The sequence below is a fragment of the Muscardinus avellanarius genome (assembly GCF_963383645.1).
Source record: "Muscardinus avellanarius genome assembly, chromosome: 1".
Taxonomy (NCBI): Eukaryota; Metazoa; Chordata; class Mammalia; order Rodentia; family Gliridae; genus Muscardinus; species Muscardinus avellanarius.
The window spans coordinates 118,876,905-118,899,662 of NC_137786.1; the positions used below are offsets into that span (position 1 = coordinate 118,876,905).

At 43.4% G+C, this 22,758-nt stretch overlaps 1 protein-coding gene across 2 annotated transcripts in view; it reads right to left on the bottom strand.

Annotated features, from left to right (window-relative positions):
- Positions 1–3,876: 3,876 nt before the first annotated feature.
- The window catches only part of UBASH3B (ubiquitin associated and SH3 domain containing B), a gene marked incomplete at both ends in the record, with an annotated part of 157,967 nt that continues 139,085 nt past the window's right edge, over positions 3,877–22,758 (bottom strand). For both annotated transcript variants that reach the window (XM_080692837.1, XM_080692836.1), the window contains 8 exons: positions 3,877–4,014; positions 5,990–6,099; positions 7,782–7,888; positions 12,347–12,491; positions 14,533–14,625; positions 16,375–16,497; positions 19,828–19,948; positions 21,082–21,214. In XM_080692837.1, coding sequence (XP_080548963.1) covers positions 3,877–4,014; positions 5,990–6,099; positions 7,782–7,888; positions 12,347–12,491; positions 14,533–14,625; positions 16,375–16,497; positions 19,828–19,948; positions 21,082–21,214 — 970 coding nt within the window. The remainder of the gene's footprint in view (positions 4,015–5,989; positions 6,100–7,781; positions 7,889–12,346; positions 12,492–14,532; positions 14,626–16,374; positions 16,498–19,827; positions 19,949–21,081; positions 21,215–22,758) is intronic.

Genomic DNA, 22,758 nt, shown 5'->3' on the forward strand with positions numbered 1-22,758 from the left:
TTTGTTCTTTTTCAAGATCGATGTGGGTACCTAGGGTCCATATTCCATATTAGGATAGATTTTTTTTTCTGAAAAATAAATATATAAATATATGATAGTTTCACCTAAAAAATAGAAAAAAATAGATTCTCTGGTAAGAAAGAAAGCAAAAAGAAATATTGAAATGTTATCTTTAAGTCATCAAAAGCTTGGTATCAGACAAATGAAACTGTTATGAGAGATTATCATTTTTAATTTTGGATAAATTGCTATAATACTAGATGTCAACTACTAAGCCAAGCATAGGAGGGGGGGATAGGGAGAGAACGGGGTGGGGATCGGGTGGGGGCTGACTGGGCAATGTGTGCATGTATGTCTACAAAAGTATGTATCCCACTATGATGTATGAATACAGTGCACCAATTAAAAATAAATATGAAAAAAAAAATAAAAAAATAAAAAAAATAAATAGGAAAAAAAAATAAATAAAATTTGATATAGGGTCTCCCTAAGTTGAGGAGGGCCTCTCTAAGTTTTTGAGGCTGGCCTGGAACCTGTCATTCTCCTGTCTCAGCCCATTTTAAATTTTTTTTTTTTTTTTTTTTTTTTTTTGCGGGTATGGGGACGGAACCCAGGGCCATTTGACCTCTGAGCCACACTCTCTGACCTATTTTTTATTCTTTATTTTGAAACAGGGCCTGACTAAGTTGCAGAGGGCCTCACTAAGTAGCTGAGGTTGGCTGCGAACCACGATCCTCCAATCTCGGCCTCCCGAATGATGGGATCACAAGTGTGTGCCACCACGCCTGGCTCATTTTTAATTTTTTAAAGTAGCTAAGTAGACAAGAAGGTTTTAATGTGAATTTAAATCAGCCAGGTTTTTTTTTTTTTTTTTTTTTTTGTGGGTCTGGGGATGGAACCTAAGGGCATTCGACCTTCGAGATACACTTCCCTGCCCTACTTTGTATTCTTTATTTTGAAACAGGGTCTCACTAAGTTATAGAGTTACGGAGGGCCTCACTAAGTAGCTGAGGCTGTCTGCGATCCTCAGGTCTCAGCCTCTTAAATACTGGAAGTACAAGCGTGTGCCACCATACCTGTACTTTGGATAATTAAAGCAGAGGAATAAACTTTTTGCTTTTTTACTCAGGGTTCTCTATCTAAATTATTCAGAAAATGACTTCAGATCTCTGCCTCCTTTGGCTTGGCTGGACAATTGCCCCAGGCTGTGTCCTTATTAGACTAAGGACATTGGAATGCATGCCAGGCTAACTGATGTATCAGGGCTTTAGGACCGAGACAGCTGAGAGCTGGAGAGGATAACCTGCTCTGAACTCTCTGTTGTACCAGTACAGATGCTGTTTAAAACACATTTCTCCAGTTTCAAGGAAATCTGATGTGAAGTGTTCAAGGATTGTTCTGAGCATTCAAAGCCCAGAGAAATTTCTTGTGAATCTAATAAACCTTATAGAACTAACTAAACAGTAGATTCACTTTATTACAAATACCAGAAGAAGGAATGGCAGGGACATTATCTTAACTGCAATGTGACTTTTCTTTTAAGAACTTTAACTGGAGTATTCCCCTCCCAGACATTTAAAGGTTAAAGCTGGGCGTGGTGGTGGCACACGCTTGTAATCCCAGCGTTTGGGAGGCTAAAACCAGAGGATCTTAGTTCGAGGAAGTTCGTGGTTCATGGACAGCCTTGGCTACTTAGTGAGGCCCTCTGCAATTTAGTGAGAACCTGTTTCAAAATGAAGAATTAAAAAAAAAAATAGGGCAGGGGGTGTTGTTGAGAGGTTGAATGCCCCTGGGTTCCATCCCCGGACCTGCAAAAAATAAATAAATAAAAATAAATAAAGATTAGGGTTATTTCTAAGCCCAGAAGTTGGTATTTGTGTAGTACTAGAAGATATCACAATTTGTTTGTTTGTTTTTTGGTACTGGGGATTGAACCCAGGGGGATTCTACCTCTGACCTACAGCCCAGCCCTATTTTTATTCTTTATTTTGAAACAAGCTCTCACTAAGTTGTGGAGGGCCTCACAAGCTGCTGAGGCTGGCCGTGAACCTGCAATCTTTCTGTCTCTGCCTCCTAAGTACTGAGATTACAAGCCTGCAACCGGCTCCACAAGTTGTTTCTTAAAATGTAAAATTCAGCTGGGAGTGGTGGCGCACGCTTCTAATCCCAGCATTTGGGAGGCTGAGACAGGAGGATCACGGTTCGCAGACAGCCTCAGCTACTCAGTAAGGCCCTTTGCAACTTAATGTTTCAAAATAAAGAGTTAAAAATAGGGAGGGGGTGTAGCTCAGAGGTAGAATACACCTTGGTTCCATTCTCAGTATCGCCAAAAAAAAGTAAAATTCATGACATTTTTCTGTTTTAAAAAAATATAATCATAATCCTTTTGCTAATTAATATATCTATCCAGCAAACTTTTTGCTGCTCCTTCCTAGGTATGATCAGATTTTGATTTTAATTACAAGCCTAGGTCTATTTTTATACATTATATGTTTTATTATACCTTGGGGTTGTAAGACTTATTCAACGTTGCTGTAACATATATAGATTTGTGCTCCACTAATGTTCCCTTCCAATGGCTGGGCTTCTGCATTGTGCACACATTCTACACATGGACTACATCCTACCAGACCGCTGTGCCTGGGCCTTACAGTCACACAATTAAATAGACAATTGATAACTAATGTTTTGGTTTGATTGTCATTTATTTTTTTTTCTTTTAAATAAACTCCCTTTAAATACAGGAAGTAGGTGTCACGGGAAACCACAGGATGTGGCAGACTTTCCTCAAGTGGCCCTACCTCCTATGTGCTTTAAATTATCATAGAAAAACAAACACAGAGAGGACTGCCCAGGTGGCAGTGCCACTGCGACTACCATCCTGTACAGAGCTCCCTGACTTCCTTATAGTCCCTGGTCTGACTGATACACCTGTGGCCACTCTATTATGGTTGACGTGTACTGTGAGTATACAGCAACCTGACCCTTGCTATGGTTTGTAGAGATGTCCATCTTGCACAGAATGGTTGCTGATTCAAACAATGTATTGAATGTGCATCCTTTCAAAATGTCGACATCCTTAGCGGGTTAGCAGAGGCTAGGCTATAAGCAAATCTTGGTGATTAGAAGTGCTGGGTCTCACTGGGCTACAACACAGGAATTCCAATTTGCTTTATATTGTGCAAGTTCCCCGCGCCCACTGTTTATCTTTTCTTCACACATTTCTCTTCTCTTCCTCCTGGGTAAAAGCACTTTGGGGAGCAAAAGCGCTCTGTCTCCCCAGTTCACAGAAGCAAGAAGGGCCAGTGCTCTGGAGAAGATGCTGTGGTACCAGGGTGAACATCAGATTCGTCACACAGGAGTCTTGAGCCAGCGGTGCCACATAGAGAGTCTACTGAGGGCAGGATTTGAAGTGTAACCTAAGGACGACTGTGTGGGGCATGTTCTCTAATAACCTGAAAAGCATTCCGCAGTAGGCTTTGCCTAACTTGAAGGAAAACACCATCCCCAGGTTACATTCTGCTCTCGTGCCTTCCACTTGCATCCCTGCAGAGAGCGGGCTGGCAGCTCCCGGGGGAGGACGAGGCTCCTTAGCCATGCATAGCCAGAAGGGGACAACAGCGTGTGCTGCAGCAGGTGCCCCGTCTAGGAGGACAGTTCTCCAAAGCCTCGTGAGCTAGGCAAGCATCCAGGGAGAAGGGATTGGTTCCCCTCGATCATGTCTTTCTCTCATCGTAAGAATTTTAAGCGGGAAAGGAAATAAGCTAAATTATTCTGAGCTGTCCACTTAGAACGTGGTGTGGAGTTTTCCACTGTTACTAAACACCCCCAAAGACTCTTCTCCAAAGGCCTTTTCTTCTCCTTCCGCGCTGTGGCTTACTCTTGTAGCAAAGTCTCTCTCCAGTTGAAGCCCCCAGTTGGTCCATGAGTCAGGGGAAGGATGGGGGGGTCTGTTAGCTGCCATATTCCAGTTTCTCCTAATTCTTCGCAGGAACAAAAGCCTAGGTATGGGATCTGAAGTAAAAGCAAGAAGGAAAGGGAGAACAGAAGAAAAGGGTCAATGCTTGAGCTTTCTCCTAGACACAAAGAGATACAGGTGGCCCTAGAGCTTAACAGAAATGAACAGGGGCTTTGTAAAACTCATCCCCTTCAAAAGCCAATAAATAACACGAAATGGAAAGAACTGATAAATCAGAGATGAGTGAAGGGGATTCATCAAAGGATCACTTAAATGGTGAGCTCTCCTACTGTAAGTAATTGTCTATAGATTGCTGTTTAATAGGGTGGAAAAGAGAAGAACAAAATTATGTACATCAGTGATACATTCCAGACCCAAAACAGATGCCTAGAATAATATCAGATAACATCAAATAATATCTCAGATAATATCAAACCTTATACATACTTCTTCCACCATATATACATCCCTATGATAAGGTTTAATTTATAAATTAGCAGCACTGAGATTAACAATAATATAGAAAAAAATTTAACAACGTATAAATTTGGTAGCTGTAATAAAAGTTACTTGGGTCTTAAATGTGGTCTCTCTCACCCTGTTTTTTTCTCAAAATATCTTATTGTAGAGCCGGGCGTGGTGTCCCTGAGCTTGGGAGGCTGAGATAGGAGGATCGCACAGGTTTGAAGCCAGCCTCAGCTACTTAGTGAGGCTCACAGCAACTTAGCGAGGCCCTGTTTCCAAATAAAGTATAAAATAGGTCTGGGAGTACAGCACAGAGGTAGAAAGGCCCCTGGGTTCCACCCTCAGTACCACACACACACACACACAAATATCTTATTGTACAGTACTGTCTCTTTGGATTGTGGCTGTCTGCTGGTATTCAAAGCTGCAAAAAGTGTGACCTTGTGTAAGGGGACTACCGTAATGCTGAGGTGCAGGAGTAACCAACCCCTAATTGCGTATCAGCCTCAAACTGCAGGTCAGGTTTATAAAGGCACTCCAAGCATTTCTGAAATTATATTTGGACACGATGAGAAAGATTTAAAAAAAATTGATTCACTCTTGTTTTATCTTTCTTGGGAGAGAGGCACATGTATCTGAGACATTCAAGGTGGAAGCTGCACCCTTGCCAATTTCAGAGTTTATTTTTGTGTTTTGTGTCCAGAGCTACATTCATAACCCAGACAAAAGCCCCTGTCCTCCAGCGGCCTGCAGACTAATGCGAAGGACAGATGCATGTGCGGCTTTTTCAAAACTGGGAAATGAATTGCAATTGAGTTTGAACCAGATTCTCTGGTGGCAGAGAAAGGAAGTCATTGCCTTCCCTGAGGCTGGTGTGTGAGAAGGGGCTGGCCAGGGGCCTCTGCTGCAGAAAGGAGGAATCCAGATGTGTGGTGGGCCTCCAGGGTTCTCCTGGGCTGGCCTTGGAGCCCCTTCACTGCTAGCTGCTTTCTTGGCCCATGTGCTAGGAACTCCTTTCCCGCTGAGCTTGCACTGCACTTTAGACTCACCTCTGTTTATCCGCCCCAATGTCCCTTATTGCTCACAACTTTTAGCTGCTCCCTTCCTACACTTTAGCTCTTGGAAACTGAAACTAGTGCTAACATCTTTTTCTCTTGCATGAGGCCTAATAAAGGATCAGACATGGACTTGCACCTGCGATATCTTGGCTGAGTAAACTGATAAATCTTTCTAGCTCAGTATCAGTGCACACTTCAGAGCCAGGAGTGGTGGGTGGTGCACACTTGTAATTCCAGTACTCGGGAGGCTGAGACAGGAGGATCACAGGTTCATAGCCAGCCTCAGTTACTTAGTGAGGCCCTCTACAACTTAGTGAGACTCTGTTTCAAAATAAAGAATAAAAAATAGGCCTGTGGGGTATAGCTCAGAGGTAGAATGCCCCTGGGTTCCATCCCCAGTGCTGCAAAGAAAAAACAATGCACACGTCAACTAAATGAGCCACCAGCGCTCACCCAACTGTCCCTGCACCACGAGGCACCATGGGCTCACGGAGGCAGAACGCATTACCTTTCGGACCATCTGTACGAAGTCCTTGGAGTTCTGAGGGGACAGGCCCTGGAGCTGGCAGGTACAGGCCTCTAGGGAAGATGCGTGGGCCACAATCAGAATGTTATTTCCTGGGGACAAAAGCAAGAAATGGGAGGATCATTTCTATAAAGATACATGTGAACTTTGTAAATATCAGAAACTATGTACTCTGGAGAGGGATAAACATTCTAAAAAAAAAAGACAATTTACTCAGGCAATACTGCAAAATTCTTCATTCTTAAGGAAGTATATTTTATTTTTAAAAATCATTTTAATTTAAAATAATTATATCCAGCCGGGCGTGGTGGCGCACGCCTGTAATCCCCGCGCTTGGGAGGCAGAGACAGGAGGATCGCGCAGGTTCGAAGCCAGCCGCGCGCGCTGGCTTAGGAGACCCTGTTTCCAAATAAAAAATGTAAAAATAGGTCTGGGAGTGTAGCCCGGAGGTAGAAGGGCTTCCAGGAACCCCAGTACCACCAAAAAAAAAAAAATTATATCCAATACAAAGAAATGATAAATGTTTAAGGAGGAGGAAAAATGAATTGCCTTGATTGGATCATTACACGTTGTACACATGTATTGAAATATTACACCATACCCCAGAAGTATGTAAATTATTGGGCATCAGTTAAAGCAGTTTTTTAAAAAGGGTTGGGGAGGTAGCTCAACTGTAGAACACTTTCCTAGGACACATACGCCCTGGATTTGATCTCCAGCACTATACACACATACACACACACACATACTTCAAAGAATAAAACAAGAGAAAATGTAATTACAGATTCATAGGAGGTTACACACATACACACACACCAAGAAGGTCTCAGGTCCCTTCACCCAGCCTTTCCCAGTGGTTCCATCTTTCAAAACAATGGTGCTCTATTAATACCTGAAAACAGACACAGGTACAACACACCCAGCTTGTTCGGATATTCCTAGACTTCTAAATACTCATTGGTGTGTAAGTACAGAGTTTTGTGTGGCTCTCTCACACTGGTATCCTTGTGCAATCATCACTATAATCAAGATCCAGAACTGTTCCCTGTGCCAGCCCTTCTCACATCATTTCAAACATCGCCACTGAGTTTGGAGAACCGTGACCCTGAGGAGCTGGTGGTTGGCCCAGCTGCTCATCTTCATGGCGGGGAGAAGTCTGTGACTGGTAGAGAGGAGGCGGGAACTGTGGTCCAGGGATAGCCACTGCTAACATTTTTGTGAATAGTAGATGGGTGGTGGGAACCACTGTCCACTGTGGACTCACTGTTAACATTTTTGTGGTCATTATTACAGTCTTCGCTCTGAGTATAAATATATTAACTTAAAACTCATAGTGAACAGTCTGCCCTACATATCATTAAATATTTGAGTTCAGTATTTAGGAAATGCGGTGGCACGTGGCAGTATGGATGGCCCATGTGCCTGTGAAGGTGGGTTTATGTGTAGGTATCTACATTTCTAGACCATTATAGACAAAGAAGGCTCTAGAGAGCTTCTGGAAGTTATACGACAAAATCCCCCTCATAGGGTGCAAGATGACCAGTAATGACCAAAGTTATTTAGTAGTTACTGTGTCTAAAATGCTCCTCCCATTTTAGTTACTCAAGGAATACTATAGATTTAATGTGGAAGAATCTAGAAGAGAGCCAGGAAATGTTCTCCCTTCCTCTTCAGCAGGTCTGTCAAAGTTCCCTCAAACACCCTGAGTAGCCTGTTAACCATGGCGGAGAGACAATGACGCATCTCAGTATGGAGGCCAAACAACACCACCTACCTTTACTTTTACATTCACTTATAATCTCTTTTGTTACTTGGAAACTTCTATTGATGTAAGTATCATAGGATTCTGAAACCACTAATTTGCTGACTGGAATATGAGGTCTGGAACAGAAAAATGAACAAAAGAAATGAAAACGCTTGATCCCGAGATGAAGTGATTGATATCACTCTAACCCTGTATTTCAAGACCTTTCCAAAGTCTGCAGATATCTGTTATCCATGTCCCTAGGCAGGAAGGAAGGGAAGGGTGCGTTCACCATAAGGACATGGGGTTGAAATGTACATCAATGGTCATCAATGGTCCTAATCATATAGCCAACAGGAAGGAAAGGAAGGAATTAGATTTTGCTACCTATTCCCAACACCAGGGATGCCCAAGCCTTGTTCTGAAGTTGTACAGGGACAGGCTTTTAAAGCAGCTGTTCAGCCTCCCTGATTTGTGAACTTATAAGATTTCCATCAGACTTTTTCTTTTCTTTCCCTCTTATTTCAACACAAGTCATGCCCCTGACACTAGAAGCCTGGGGAGCACAAAGATGAAGAGAATTCAATTTCTGTGCTGTGAGCTCTCTATGTGGACCAGGTGGGAGCATTCAGGAGGAGGATCAAAGCTGGTCTCGGTGACTGGCTACACCCAAGCCTTTTTTTTTATTTTTGTGGGTTGGGAATGGAACCCAGGGGCATTCAACCTCTGAGCTACACCCCCTGCTATATTTTTAATTCTTTCTTTCTTTCTTATTTTATTTTTTTGGTGGTACTGGGGGTTCCTGGAAGCCCTTCTACCTCTGGGCTACACTCCCAAACCTATTTTATATTTTTTAATTTGGAAACAGGGTCTTTTAAACCAGGTTGGCTCTGAACCAGTGCGATCCTGTTTCTGCCTCCCAAGTGCAGGGATTACGAGCGTGGGCCACTACGCCCGGCTAATTCTTTATTTTGAAACAGGATCTCACTAAGTTGCGGAGGGCCTCACTAAGTAGCTGAGGCTGTCCGTGAACCTCGATCCTCCAGTGTCAGCCTCCCGATTGCTGGGATTACAAGTGTGCGCCACCACGCCCGGCTGCCCTTTTTTTTTTTTTTTATTTTGAAACAAGGTCTTGCTACATTGCTGAAGCTGGCTCTAAACCTGTGATCATCTTAGTTCAGTACTGGGACTACAAACAAGTACCACTGAGTCTAGCTCAGCTGTGTCCTTTAACTTTTCTATTTTCTTATTTTGTCTTTTGTTATTGGGTGTTTCGTACCTGGTAGTGAGTTTTTAAAGTAAATTCATGTGCTGTGTGTGTGTGTGTTAGTGCTGAGGTTTGAGCTCAGGGCTCTGCACATGCCAGGCAAGTGCCTCTATCCCTGAGCTACCCACAGATGCTGGGATGTAGCTCCTGCTGATTGGTCTTGCCTTTAGCTTCTCCCAGCACACTGAAGCTGACCTACGAATGGGTCCAGACTCTGACCTGCCCCCATGGGCGCGGGGCACAGGTGAATCTTTCTTATGGCTGCCAGCAGGACCTGTCACATCTGCAGTGCCTTGTGCCGTCCTCAGGTGGCTCCTGCCCACCCCTGTGCCTGAAACCCTGCGCTTGAGTCAGGCGGGGTGCTCAGAACGCGGTTCTCCTTTGTCCTCTCCACTCCTGGCTGCTCTGGTTTAGGCTTCTGCCTTGGGCCCCACGCATTGATCTGTGGCCCCTCTGGCTCTCCAGACCCATCTCCTGCCCCATCCCCTGTGCCCCCAGGTGTCAGGGCCAAGTTTCCAATGCTGCTGGGTTGGTATTCATTTTAATTTTTCTGCCTTGCTTCCCTGGCTCAGATTACTAAGACTGGGGTGCTTTCTACACCCAGCCCTAGGCTGCTCTTGCCGCCTGTGCCCGATGCTTTAATGAGTCACCAACCTAGTAAGTTTCCCTAAGGTGGCTTCCAGGCCCCACCCCTTCCTGTTCCCTGCCAGTCCTGTTGCAAGGCGGCAGGGTTCTTTGAGCAGGCTGCGTCTGAGTCACACTGCTTGGCTCCCGGGCTGGCTGCTCTTCTCATCCCTCCAGGCCTTCATTCATTTCAGCTTCACTTACTTGCTTCAAAAGGCATGTGCACTCAGCATCATAAACTTCATGGGGAGTTTAGCTCTGGGGCGGTGTCTCTCCCTTGCTTTAATTTTGACTTTCTCAACTGATTAATAGAATTAGAAGACTTTATCCCCCTCCCTCCATCCCAGACAGAGAAGGGATAAATTGGATTTTGACTTAGTGAAAAGGAAAAGAAAAGCTGGAATTAAAACCATGTCCTGATCCCCAAATTCTTGGCATCCATCCTTTCTCTTGCACTCTGATGGGGTTTGTGGTTTGGGTGTGCCTGGATGTGTTTTCTGTGTGCACTGAAAGGCTCAGCTGGGAGGACTTTGGAGAGCTTCGTAGGTCAGCTTGGGAAGTACTGTTGAACACACCTTCATGGGGAACTGAAGACACAACGGCCCAAGCTGTCCAGAATGGGAGTGATGGAAGTCACTTTACCAAAGTGGCAGCAGCTCCACCTGTTTCAGGCCAGGGGGATGGTGCTGCTGATGCTGTTGCTATGAGGACCACGGTCCCTGCCCCCAAGGATAGAAAACAGTGGCCAGAATACAGTGTGAAGGGGACTAGGGGATCATGACTTGATTTTATTTTTTAGGAATCCTAATTCCTTTAAGGCGAGAGGTAGCACAAGCTGAAGTCATGGGTTATCCACAGAGCGATGTAAAATGCGTGAGGCAAAAGGGTATTCTCTTCTGCCCGGGCTGAAAGCTCACATTACTTAATTTGTGGTTTGGGTAAATATTTGAAATGAATGTTCAACTCATAGCACAAGGAAGAAAGTTGTGTTTCTATTGGTCAATTGTCCCAAATTCTGCCCCAAAGACAAATGAGTTTAAATTCCCACTATGATGGTTGTGACATCTGTCCTTTCACAAAGAGAATTTAGAAATACTTGGGTGGATTTTTGTATTATTATTGGCAAATTCCTCTTCTCTTCCTCCTCCTCCTCCTCCTCCTCCTCCTCCTCCTCCTCCTCCTCCTCCTCCTCCTTCTTCTTCTTCTTCTTCTTCTTCTTCTTCTTCTTCTCTCTCTCTCTCTCCCCCTCTCTCCCTCTCTCTCTGTGGCACTAGGGACTGAACCCAGAGACATTCTATCTCTGAGTCCTCTTTATCTCCAGCCCTCTTTATCTTGCTAGGTTGCTGAACCCATGAAGGTGTGTTCAACAGTACTTCCCAAGCTGACCTTTATCTTTTTCCTCCAGCCCTCTTTATCTTGCTAGGTTGCTGAAAGTCTCACTAAGTTGCAAAGGCTGATCTGGAACCTGTGATCCTCCTGTTTCAGCTTCCCAAGTACTGGGATTACTGGCATGCACCACCAAACCTGGCTGGCTAGTTCTTAATTGCAATTATGTAGATTATCAGCTGGAAGCAATTTATATTTTAAAGTAAAAAAAAAAAAACCCACCTGGGCACAGTGACACATAACTATAATTCCAGTACTTGGGAAGCTGAGATAAGAGGATTGCAGTTTCAAGGTCAGATTAAGTAACTTAGCAAGATCCTGTTTTAATAAAAAATAAGAGTTGGGTATGGTGGCACACACTTGTAATCCCAGTACTTGGGAGTTGAGCAGAAGGATGGCAGGTTTGAAGCCTGCCTCAGCACTTACTGAGGCCTTCTGCAACTTAATGAGACCTTGTTTCCAAATAATAAAATAAAATGGGTTCAGGATGTAGCTCAGAGGTAGAATACCCCTTGGTCCAATCCCCAGTACCAAAATAAATAAGTAAATAGAGCACCCCTGGGTTCAATCCCCAGTACTTAAAAAAAAAAAAAAAAAAGGAATCCAGCATAGAAAGATTGGTCTAATGGAGAAAGTGATGGAATAGAAATGAGAATGATGGTAAAGCAGATCACATGATAATTAATATACAGAAATCAATCTATAAATATTAGTTGTCATCATCCTTATTATTTTTATATGTGGTCACTGAATGCATAACTTTAGGCAGGCCACCTGAACTCTCACATATATAAAAGTGGCTTGCTGGGCTGGGGTACAGCCCAGCCTAAAATATATATACACATATATATTTTATATGTGTGTGTGTGTGTGTGTGTGTGTGTGTGTGTGTGTGTGTGTGGCTTGCTAACATCCTAGGGTGATAGCAGTATTAAGTGGACACCATAAAGAGAATTATAAATTCTTTGAAAAAATTAAAAGAGACAATGTAATTTCCCTTGCCTCCCAACAGGCCTCTGAGCTGTGTTCTGTGAACTGGCCTAGAATGCTAAGTGGCTTTCTTATTACACTGAAAGATACAAATAAAGTCAGGAAAATGCAACATGGGAGAGGGTTGGGGTGGGCAATATAATCCACACTCTCCTAAGTACAGGGAATGCTGGTTTCTCTCCGGTTGGCTTCTCAGACCACAGCTTGAGCTTCACGACCGTGGCCTGTAAGGGACCTCTGGCCCTTCTCCTTGACTAGCCTGGCCTGGTGGCTACAAAGTGCTTCCAGCTGATAATCTAGCCTCGGGAAGCAGCTGTCAGGGGGTTACCTGTAGGTTGTATCGACACTCAGGTTGGCCGCCGCTAACTCTGATGGAGGTATCCACGCAGGTAATGTGTTCCCAGCAACCCATTTGGTCCACTCAAATAAGCCAGGCTCAACACGAATCTTCAAGTGATTCTCTTGTTGTAAACCTTAGAAATAAAATAAAATGAAGATGAAGAATCCTCTCTCAGTGGAAAAATCTAGGTGAAATTGTTATAATAATCCTGTTAAATCAGTTATTCTCTTTCCTCCTGGATGCTACACATAGCTGAAAGGAATGGAGAGACAAGTGGCTTTGGGCAAGGCTATGGTTTTTTCTTTTTTACCAACATGGTTTAATACTCTGGCCATCTCTCCAGGATATATGCTGGCTTTAAATGATGTCTGATTTCAGGGAAAAAAATATTACAGGCCATTATCCACATAATTTATTAAATTCTGTGACTATTGTGATTCTTTCTTTCTTTCTTTCTTTCTTTCTTTCTTTCTTTCTTTCTTTCTTTCTTTCTTTCTTTCTTTCACAGTACTAGTTCAGAAATATACAATAAATCCCAAGCCAACATCATATTGAATGGGAAAAACTATAAGAATTCCCTTTAAAATCAGGAACAAGACAAGGATGCCCATTATCACCACTCTTTTTCAATAGTGTGCTGGAAGCTCTAGTCAGAGTGAAAAGAAGAGAAAGAATTCAAAGGAATACAAACAGGAAATGAAAAGGAAGAACTGAAATTATCTCTATTTGCAGATGACATGATCCTATATTTAAAGCCCCAAAAAACTTCAACCAAAAGGCTTTTGGAGCTGATTAACCAATTCAGCAAAGAAGTGGGATACAAAATCAATCTAAAAAATCAGTAGCTTTTCTATAGGCTGACCATGAATTTACTGAAAAAGAAATCTGGAAAAAATTCCATTCACAATAATCCCCGAACAATAAAATACCTAAGAATAAACCTAACCAAGGAGGTAAAAGAACTCTATGATGAAAGTTATAAAACAGAAGATAGAAATATCTCCCTTGCTCTTGGATAGGAAGAATAAATATTATCAAAATGGCCATTCTACCAAAGGTGCTCTATAGCTTCTATTCAATTCCTATTAAAATACCAATGTCATCTTCACAGAGCTAGAAAAATCAGTCCTAAAATTTATTTGGAAAAACAAAAGACCTAGAAGAATGAAAGCAATTTTCGGCAATAAGAACCATGCAGGAGGCATCACAATGCCTGACTTGAAACCATACTGTAGAGCTATAGTAATGAAAACAGCATGGTGATACTGGCATAAAAACAGACATATAGATCAATGGAACAGAATAGAAGATACAGAAACAAATTCACATACTTACAGCCAATTGATTTTTGACAAAGGTGCCAAAAACACATGCTGGAGAAAAGACAGACTTTTCAACAAATGGTGTTGGGAAAACTGGTTATCTGTTTGTAGAAACATGAAATTAAACCTTAACCTCTCTCTCTGTGAGAGTCAACTCAAAATGGATTAAAGACCTGGATCTTAGAGACTTGGAAATTACTAGAGGAAGGCATAGATCCAACAGTCCAACAATTAGATATGGAGGAGAAACCCCAGTGGATGATGGAGGGGGTCTAGAGGAGGAAAAGAACCAAGGAAGAAAACACTTCTACTGATGTTATGAACATAGGTGAAATGACCAATGCCAATCTTGATATCATGGATGGGGAAGAGGCGGGAGTGAGGGGGAGCCGGGGAAAGCTCACCAAGTGCTGTGTGTGTGTTCATCCCTATCTCTCTGAGCTACATAATGATGTGATGCTACAATGCACCAATAAAGATTTGAGACTCCTGGGGCACCGATGCTGCTGTAAACTGACAACCCACAGATTAAATCTGGGCGCCATCGCTGGCTGTGCAAGCACGCAGCGTGAATCACTGCTCTGTAAGCTTGGTATATTCCGCAAGCCCACAACTTGTCCAAGAGAGCTTCCTCTCGGGAAGAACACCATCAAGATACTTCCTTTGATCTGGCTTATGCTGTCAGAGTGTGATTTTGTGATTTGTGCAAGATGGGTCATCTTGTGAAATAATCTTCATTAAAAATTCCAGATGCAAAGCTTAAAATTGGTGACTGTTCCACAGCTCTGTGATACTCAGGTGCTACAGACAGAGAGATGGACTAGTTAGTTGACTTTTGTCAGCTTGTCTTACCTTTCAAGATATTGTGCGCAGTCTGAACACAGCGTAGGGAAGGGGAACAATACACGTGGTCGATAACAGTGTTACTTTCTAATAAGGCTTCACCTGTAGAGAAAATCCAGAGAAAATCAGTCTGATAAATTTTCTCAGCCTCATCTTGTCCCTCAAAGTAACAGGTTGCCAAGCAGACTCTGTAATCCTTTCTTTCCTAGAAGGGCTCACGTAGACCCAGGAATATCAGCCTTGTTTCCAACAAACCCTCTCATTAGTGTTTCTATGGGCAAACAGCAGGCCAGGCCCCTTATTGTCTTTTTATTTTCCTCTCTGGTGCCAGCAAGTATAAAATGCCATCCAAGGAGATACTTAGAAACAGGACAATGCTCTGGCCTCCGTCTTATGACAGGGAGATATGTACAGTGAAAACTGGGATCTGCTTTAATTTTACTCTGTGCTAGTCCAGCCTCTTTTGGTCAAGTTGGTGGACACCAGAGATAAATTCCTACATCTGATGCTTTCTTTCTTCATGGAATCACTTCTTTTTTTCTACCTGATAAATTCCAAACATGGTAAACTCTGGACATGGCTGTCCATCAAGGTCTTCCATAGACTCGTCTTCATCTGTCTTGCCAGCCCATCTCCTGACCTGCATCACAATTTATACTCTAGAAATAAGAATGCCGGTCATGGTGGTGCACACCTGTAATCCCACTACTTGGAAGGCTGAGACAAGAGGATTGCAGGTTTGAGGCCACCCTCAACAACTTAGAGAGATTCTTAGTAATTTAGTGAGACTCTGTTTCAACAATAAAAAGAGGCTGGGGGTGTAGTTCGGGAGTAGAATGCCCCTGGGTTTAATCTCCAGTACCAAAAAAGAAAGAAATAATGAATGGAAGGAAGGAAGAAAAGAAGGAAGAAAGAAAAAAAGAAAGAAAGGAAAGAAGGAGGGAAGGAGAGAGTGAAAGGAGGGAGGGAAGGGAGGAAAGTAAAGAAAATTCTTTCCCCAGGATTCTTGTTTCGCTACTTCTGTGACTTTGTTTATATTGTCCTTTCTACTGAAATTGCCTTTCTCTTTACTCAGCTGCTTCCACCCGAGGTCCTTGCTTACCTATCTTCTTTTGTATATCCTTTTTTTGTTGTTGTTTTTTTGGTGGTACTGGGGATTGAACCCAGGGGCATTCTACTGCTGAGCTACACCCCTAGCCCTTTTTATTTTGAAACAAGGACTTGCTAAGTTGCTAAGGCTCTCACTAAATTGCTGAGGCTGGTCTTGAACCTGCATCTTCCTGTCCCAGCCTTGCAAGTACTGAAATTACAGGTGTGTACCACCATGCCTGGCTTATATGTCTTTTATATGTTGTGTGTGTGCGTGTGTGTGTGTGCGTGTGCACGCGCGTGTGTGTGTGTGTACTCCCATAATATTCTGTGCACAGTTCTGTTACTGGGTATACCATATGACAAGATACTTGTCCACCTGATAGTGAAGACTCGCAAATATGGGTCTTCAACACCTAGCTCAGTACCTTCCACAAAGAAAATGATCAATAAATGTGTCTTAAGTGACCGAACAGGACAGGTATTGTCTCTTCATGGGCAGTATGGGATAGACCTGCAATGAACCAAGCATGACCTTCCCAAAGGCCCTTTTCTTTGATAGAAACCAGGTCTTGTTCACTTTGGTAAACCAAGCCAGGGTCCTGAACCTAATGGTGGTATAAGAAATCCCTTTTGAATTGAGGAAATAGATCACCTGTTGGAAAATTATGGGAAACACCAGGAGATGTGTTGGCATACGCTTGGTACCAGTCCATTAAAGAAGGAGCCAGGAAATGCTGCACATCTCTCCAGGACACTTACCGACCAGTCTTGCTTGCATGCATCCAAACACAGTGATGGGAGCGTCCTTCTCATAATCCCGGAAGCCCCCACTCCGCTGAGGTAAGCTGTGAGGCATGTTCAGGTTGGTACGTATGTAGCGGCCTGGAAAAAAGTCACAGAGGCTACACAAGTTTCTCGTTTCCTTAGGACTTCCCTCATTGATTGTGACACCCCCTCCTTCTTAGTCCAAGTGACTGCTGAATTGAGTTCCCTGCAGCTAATGGAAAATATTGAACGTGACACTCTTTCTTTGTTAGAATCCACTCATCCATTCTGCTGACAAAAGTGACATGAGTAGTTTCCATGTAAAAACAAAAACCAGACACTCTAAAGTAGGTAGAATTTTCTGACAGGCAAGTGTCTAGCTTAAACTGCCACTTAAGCTGGGCTTGGGGCACACACCTAAACTCCTAGTACTTGGAAGGACAAGACAGGAAGATCCCACCAGGTTCAAGGTCAGCCTTGGCAGCTTAGTGCGACCCTGTGTCAAAATAAAAAATTAAAAAAAAAAGAGAGAGCCTACAGAATGAGAGAAGATCTTTTCCAGCTACTCCTCTGATAGAGGACTAATATCCAGAATATACAAAGAGCTTGAAAGACTTAACATTAAAACAAATAACCCAATCAAGAAATGAGCAACTATAAAAAAACACAATTACATCATTTACAGGGAAACAGATGGAACTGGAGGACATTATGCTGAGTGAGGTTAGTCAGTCATAAAAAATAGGAAAACGGATGCTTTCCCTAATATGCAAAAGCTAAGGAGAAATGGGTCATAGGAGGAACTCTAGATGAAAAAGGAAATCCCATAGAGGAGCAAACAAGACAACCTAACTGAGGGGATGGGAGGGAGGAAGAAGGAAATTCTCTAAAACACACAATGTACTTAAACATATCAAAGTCAACCACTAAGCCAAGCAAGGGAAGGAGGGATGGGGAGGAAATGGGGTGGGGACTGGGTAGGGGCTAACTGGGTGATGTGTGCGTATATGTATATACAAGTTTTTTTTTACCCCATTATGATGTATTAATATAATGTACCAATAAAAAATTAAAAAAAGAAATGGGCCACTGAACTGAATAGACACTTCACAAAAGAAGATATACAAATGGCCAATAGATACATGAAAAGATGTTCTACATCATTAGCCATCAGGGAGATGCAAATCAAAACTACACTGAGATTCCATCTAACTCCAATCAGAGTGGCAAGCATAAAGAAGTCAAATAACAACAAATGTTGGTGAGGATGTGGGGAAAGAGGAACTCTTTTACACTGTTGGTGGGAGTGCAAACTAGTTCAGCCACTATGGAGATCAGTGTGGAATTCTATAATTCTAATCAGCTATAAAGAAGAGCAAACATGGCCTTCACAAGAAGATGGAAAGATCTGGAGAACATGAGATTAAGTGAGATCAGCCAAGCACAGAAAGAGAAGGGACATATGTTTTCTCTAATATGTCCAAACTAGGGAGCATTGGGGATACCAGAGGGACTCCAGATAATGAAGAGGAAATCTCAGCAAAGCTAGAATGGAAGGACAGGAGATGAAGAAGACTGAGGTTGATTAATGGAGGAGCTACATCTGAATATGTGAAAAGTATGAATATAGCATGGTCAATCTGAACACTCATTGTTGGGAGGGGAGAAGGGGAACGGGGGAGGGAGAGGGCACCGAGCATAGTCTAAATATATACCATTTTCCATATGTTCCACTTATAAATAAAAGTTTAAAAAAAAAAAAAAGGCCAGGGGTGTTGCTCAATCCCCAGCATCAAAAAAACAAAAACAAAAGCAAAAAACTTTTTTGAATTTTCACTCAAATGAAAATGGAACCAGATGAGCCAGGCCTTCTCAATACTGGCAATCAGAGTTGAATGGAGGAAACTCTGCAGCATATGCCCACGGGTAAGACATCTACTCTTCCATCCGTGGGTCCTCAGTTTTCAAAAGGGGATAAAAACACTTACCCCTTCCCTAAAACTCAAGGCAATAGGGGGGGACTTAAAGATTTCAGGCATTTTCTAACAGTATCCAAACTTATAAGACTCTCAGTAGACAACTGCAGCTTTATTCTGCCCCCTACAGGCCATGAAAAGCATGCAGAAAGCTGAGAAGGCTCATCCACTACAGTAGTACAGGCAGATGTGTTACAAGACCCTGGTGGATGCCTCAAACCAGAATGTACTGAACTCTGCACATGCTTTTTCCCATACAGACACACCTAAGATAGCTAGGCATGGTGGTGCATACCTGTAAGCCAAGTACTAGGGAGGCTGAGACAGGGGGATAGTGGGCTCAAGGCCAGCCTCAGCAACTTAGCTAGACCCTGTTTCAAAATAAAAATAAAATAGGAAGCAGGGAGTGGTGGCACACACTTGTAATCCCAGCATTTGTGATTATAGCCTCGGCTTCTTAGAGAGGCCCTTTTCAACTTGCTGAGACCCTGCTTCCAAATAAAAAAATAAAAAAGAGGGCTGGGGGTGTAGCTCAGAGGTAGAATGCCCCTTGGGTTCCATCCCCAGTACCGCAAAAATATATAAATAAATAAAAATAAATAAAAATTAAAAAATAGGGTTGGGGATGTAGCTCAGAGGTAGAATGTCCCTGGATTCAGCCTCCAGTTCCCTCCCACCAAATGCCTAAGATAAACTTTGTGATTTAAGTAAAATAAAAGATTAATAATAAGAAGAGATTAGATAATAAGAGATGTACAATAACTGAAAATAGAATGATTATTACAATATATTGTAATTAAAGCTATGTGATGATGTGGCTGATACGCTGTCCACGTGATGAGGTGAAGTGTGTGGTGAATGGTATGGGCACTAGGATGCAGTGTTGGGAGGCTGTGCGAGGGTCACTTGAACAAAGCACCATGACACTGTAAGAGGAGAGCTGATAACCAAGACGGCTGCTCACGGGAGAGTAGCGTATACAGTGTGGATACACTGGGCAAAAGGATGACTTTTCTAGGCAGCACAGAATTGGGTAGCATGAGATTTCATCACCTTACTCCAAATGGAGGGCAATTTAAACCTGAAGACTTAAGCCGGGCGTGGTGGCGCACGCTTGTAATCCCAGCATTTGGGAGGCTGAGACCGGAGGATCGTGGTTTGCGGACAGCCTCAGCTACTTAGTGAGGCCCTTTGCAACTCAGTGAGACCCTGTTTCAAAACAAAGAATAAAAAATTGGGCAGGGGGTGTAGCTCAGAGGTCAAATGCCTCTGGTTCCATCCCCAAACCCGCAAAAAACCACCACCACCACCACCACCACCACCAACAACAACAACAACAAAAAAACCCACAAAAAACCCCAGAAGACTTATTTATTTATATATTTTTGGAATTTTCTATGTATTATATTCAGACTATAGTTGAATGTGAGAGAAAATAAGTTGTGGAAAAGACGGGGACGATGGTACTCACCTTTGGCATCGAAGCACTGGGAGAGCCAGTACTTCCCAAACACCACATCCATCCTCTCCCCGTGCCGACATACGAAGAGGCATCGCTTTTGAGGGCCTGGCTGGCTGTTGACTCTGAGGGGCTGCAGGGGAAGAGATGTGAACAGCGAGGCAATACAAGGCCCAGAGACAAGTCCTACAGCCAGGAGAGCTGAGCTCCAGCCAAGTCCTACCAACAGGTGACCTGGACAAGCCCTTCAGCCACCTGGCATTCAGATGGGTCTGTTTGTAAAAGGAGAGTAATAAGACCCATCCTACAGATCCTGCAAGTGATTCTTAGGTTCCGAAGAGATAAATCACAGGTGCTCTGTAATATTAGGAGGGTTATGGAAGTGGTATCATCGTTGCTGCTACTATTTTGGGTAGAATTAGCATTTGAGCGCTATGGAGTCACGTGACCACTTTCGGAACCAGAAGATCACTTGAGTGATCATAGGTAAAACTAGCCATTAGAGGAGGAACAGTTATCTAGCAGGACAGCTTTTTCCCCCAAAGGGATGTTTCGTTAGCTTCCCTGGGGAGCGAGGATGTTTGTTGCTCTGTATGTATCTGCCTCACCTCTAGGGTACAGGGGTGACCACGTGGTCCTATGGGAAGAACAGTCAGAATGCTACTGGAGTTTTCTCTTGAGCGCTGTCCTCCCAGGACACTATCATCAACTATGCCCTCTCTCTTCTCTCCCATCTTCCTTCCCTCCCTCCTTTCCTTCCTTTCTTCTTCTTTCCCTCCTCCCTTCCTTCCTCCCTCCTTTCCTTCCTTCCTTTTGCTGGGGAGTGAGCCCAAAGGCATTCTACCTCCAAGCTACATTCCACCCCCCCCTCTTTTTTTTGGTTTGTTTTGAAACAGGGTCTTGCTAGATTCCCAGCATTCACTGTATGCCAATTACTGTGCTGACAGCCTGATTTTCTTACTCCCTTCGGTCTTCCTATCAACCTACAAAGCAGATACAACTGTGGGCCTTATTTATACTTTAGGGGTAAAATCTCTTCTTTCCAAACAACTTTTCTTCTTAGTCCAGACTCACATGCTGGTGGCCCCCATCACTCTGACTCTTCCTAGCCTCGAACTGCTTTGCATCTTCTATGTCTTGTGCATCTTCTCCCCCAAGAGATCAGGGACCCTTAGTGGGCAGCAAGGGCTATGCTGATGCTCGGGAAGCAGGTTCTCAGAGCATCCTGATTGGACTTGAGGATATCACCCTGTCAGCCAGCCTCACCTGCATGGGCTGGCAGATGATGGTAAGAGGTGTCGTCTCCCCCAGTCCCTGGTCCTCATACTGCCGCCTCTCCAAGACGGCATCTCCAAATGTGAGCGAGCTGGAGGATGATGTGTTTAGGATGGAGTAAGAACTGCAGAGGAAGGTGAGGTAGATGTTAACAACTTTGGCTAAGAGCCATCTGCACTTCTTCCTGGAGCTTAATAGGAGTGAGAATTAGTGCAAAACACACTCTGGGTGGTACAATGGCTGGGAAGGCTGAGCAGGGCTCCCCACTCCTGAAGAAGTTTTTTTTCTTTTTAATGCTAAAGTCTTGCAGTTAATAAATTGGTGGTATACAGGCTTCTGTACTGAAAACGGATATATTCATTCCTCTGCATAGAAATGGGAGCCAAGCTTTTGTGCTTAGTAAGATGCACAGGACTGTTCAAGAATGATGAGATATCAAAGCTGGGTGTGGTGGCGCACGCCTGTAACCCCAGTGCTTGGGAAGCTGAGGCAGGAGGATTGCAGGTTCAAGACTAGCCTCAAGCCGGGCGTGGTGGCGCATGCTTGTAATCCCCGCGCTTGGGAGGCAGAGACAGGAGGATCGTGCTGGTTCGAAGCCAGCCGTGCTGGCTTAGGAGACCCTGTTTCCAAAAATAAAATAGGTCTGGGAGTGTAGTCCAGAGGTAGAAGGGCTTCCAGGAACCCCAGTACCACCAAAAAAAAAAAAAAAAAAAAAAAAAAAAGGAAAAATAATAGCCTCAGCAACTTAGTGAGATCCTATTACAAAATAAAAACTAAAAAGGGATGGGGATGTAGCTTGGAGGTTGCATCCCCCCCAGTTCAATCCTTAGCACCAGAAAAACCTAAAAAAAGAAAATAGAAAGAATAACAAGGTATCAATTATGTACCACTGTTTACAGCTATTTTCCTGGTTCAAATGAAACAAACAATTCCTATTGCCTTTAGTCTTTTTCATGGTAATTTCCATTTGAAGAGAAGAATGAGAGGGATATATTTATTTATTTATTATTTATTTATTTGTATTAATTTATTTTTGTACCATCTTCACACTTCATGGTTCTTTAAGATCAAAGGAACTTCATGGCCATTCTCCCCTAGTCTCCCCTCTTCAGCCTCCAACCCTGTCCTCACCCCATCACACCTCCAGCAAGATGACTAAGGACACAATTATTTCGGAGGGGACCATTTTCACCAGATGTTTGGAAGTGTGAGCCAAGAACTCTCATCCCCATGTGGGCCTCTGTAGCCTCAGAAGCCCCAAAGAGATCTTGCTGAAGGGAACACCTTCAAAACATAGCATGCTTACAGTACTGTGCACAGGGAGACCTCCAAAAGCTGTGTCTAATAAACCACTGTTTAACTCCGGTCGGCAGCTCCCACGAACATCTTCCTCCATCACTGAGCAGTTGATTTCAGATTTCTTGCTGTTTTAAAACTCAAGTAGCCACATGCCCAGTTTGCCTCGTGGAGTCCCTGCTGGGCGCCTGTCACCTAGCAACCTGTCCAGGATCATTCTTGCTTTGGCTTACTCATTTTTTAACATATTATTATATTAGACTTTGGATTTCTGAAAAGAACTTTTTTTTTCCTTCGGGTGTGGGGATGGAACCCAGGGGCATTCGACCTCCGAGCTACACCCCTGCCCTATTTTTTATTCAGTTTATTTTG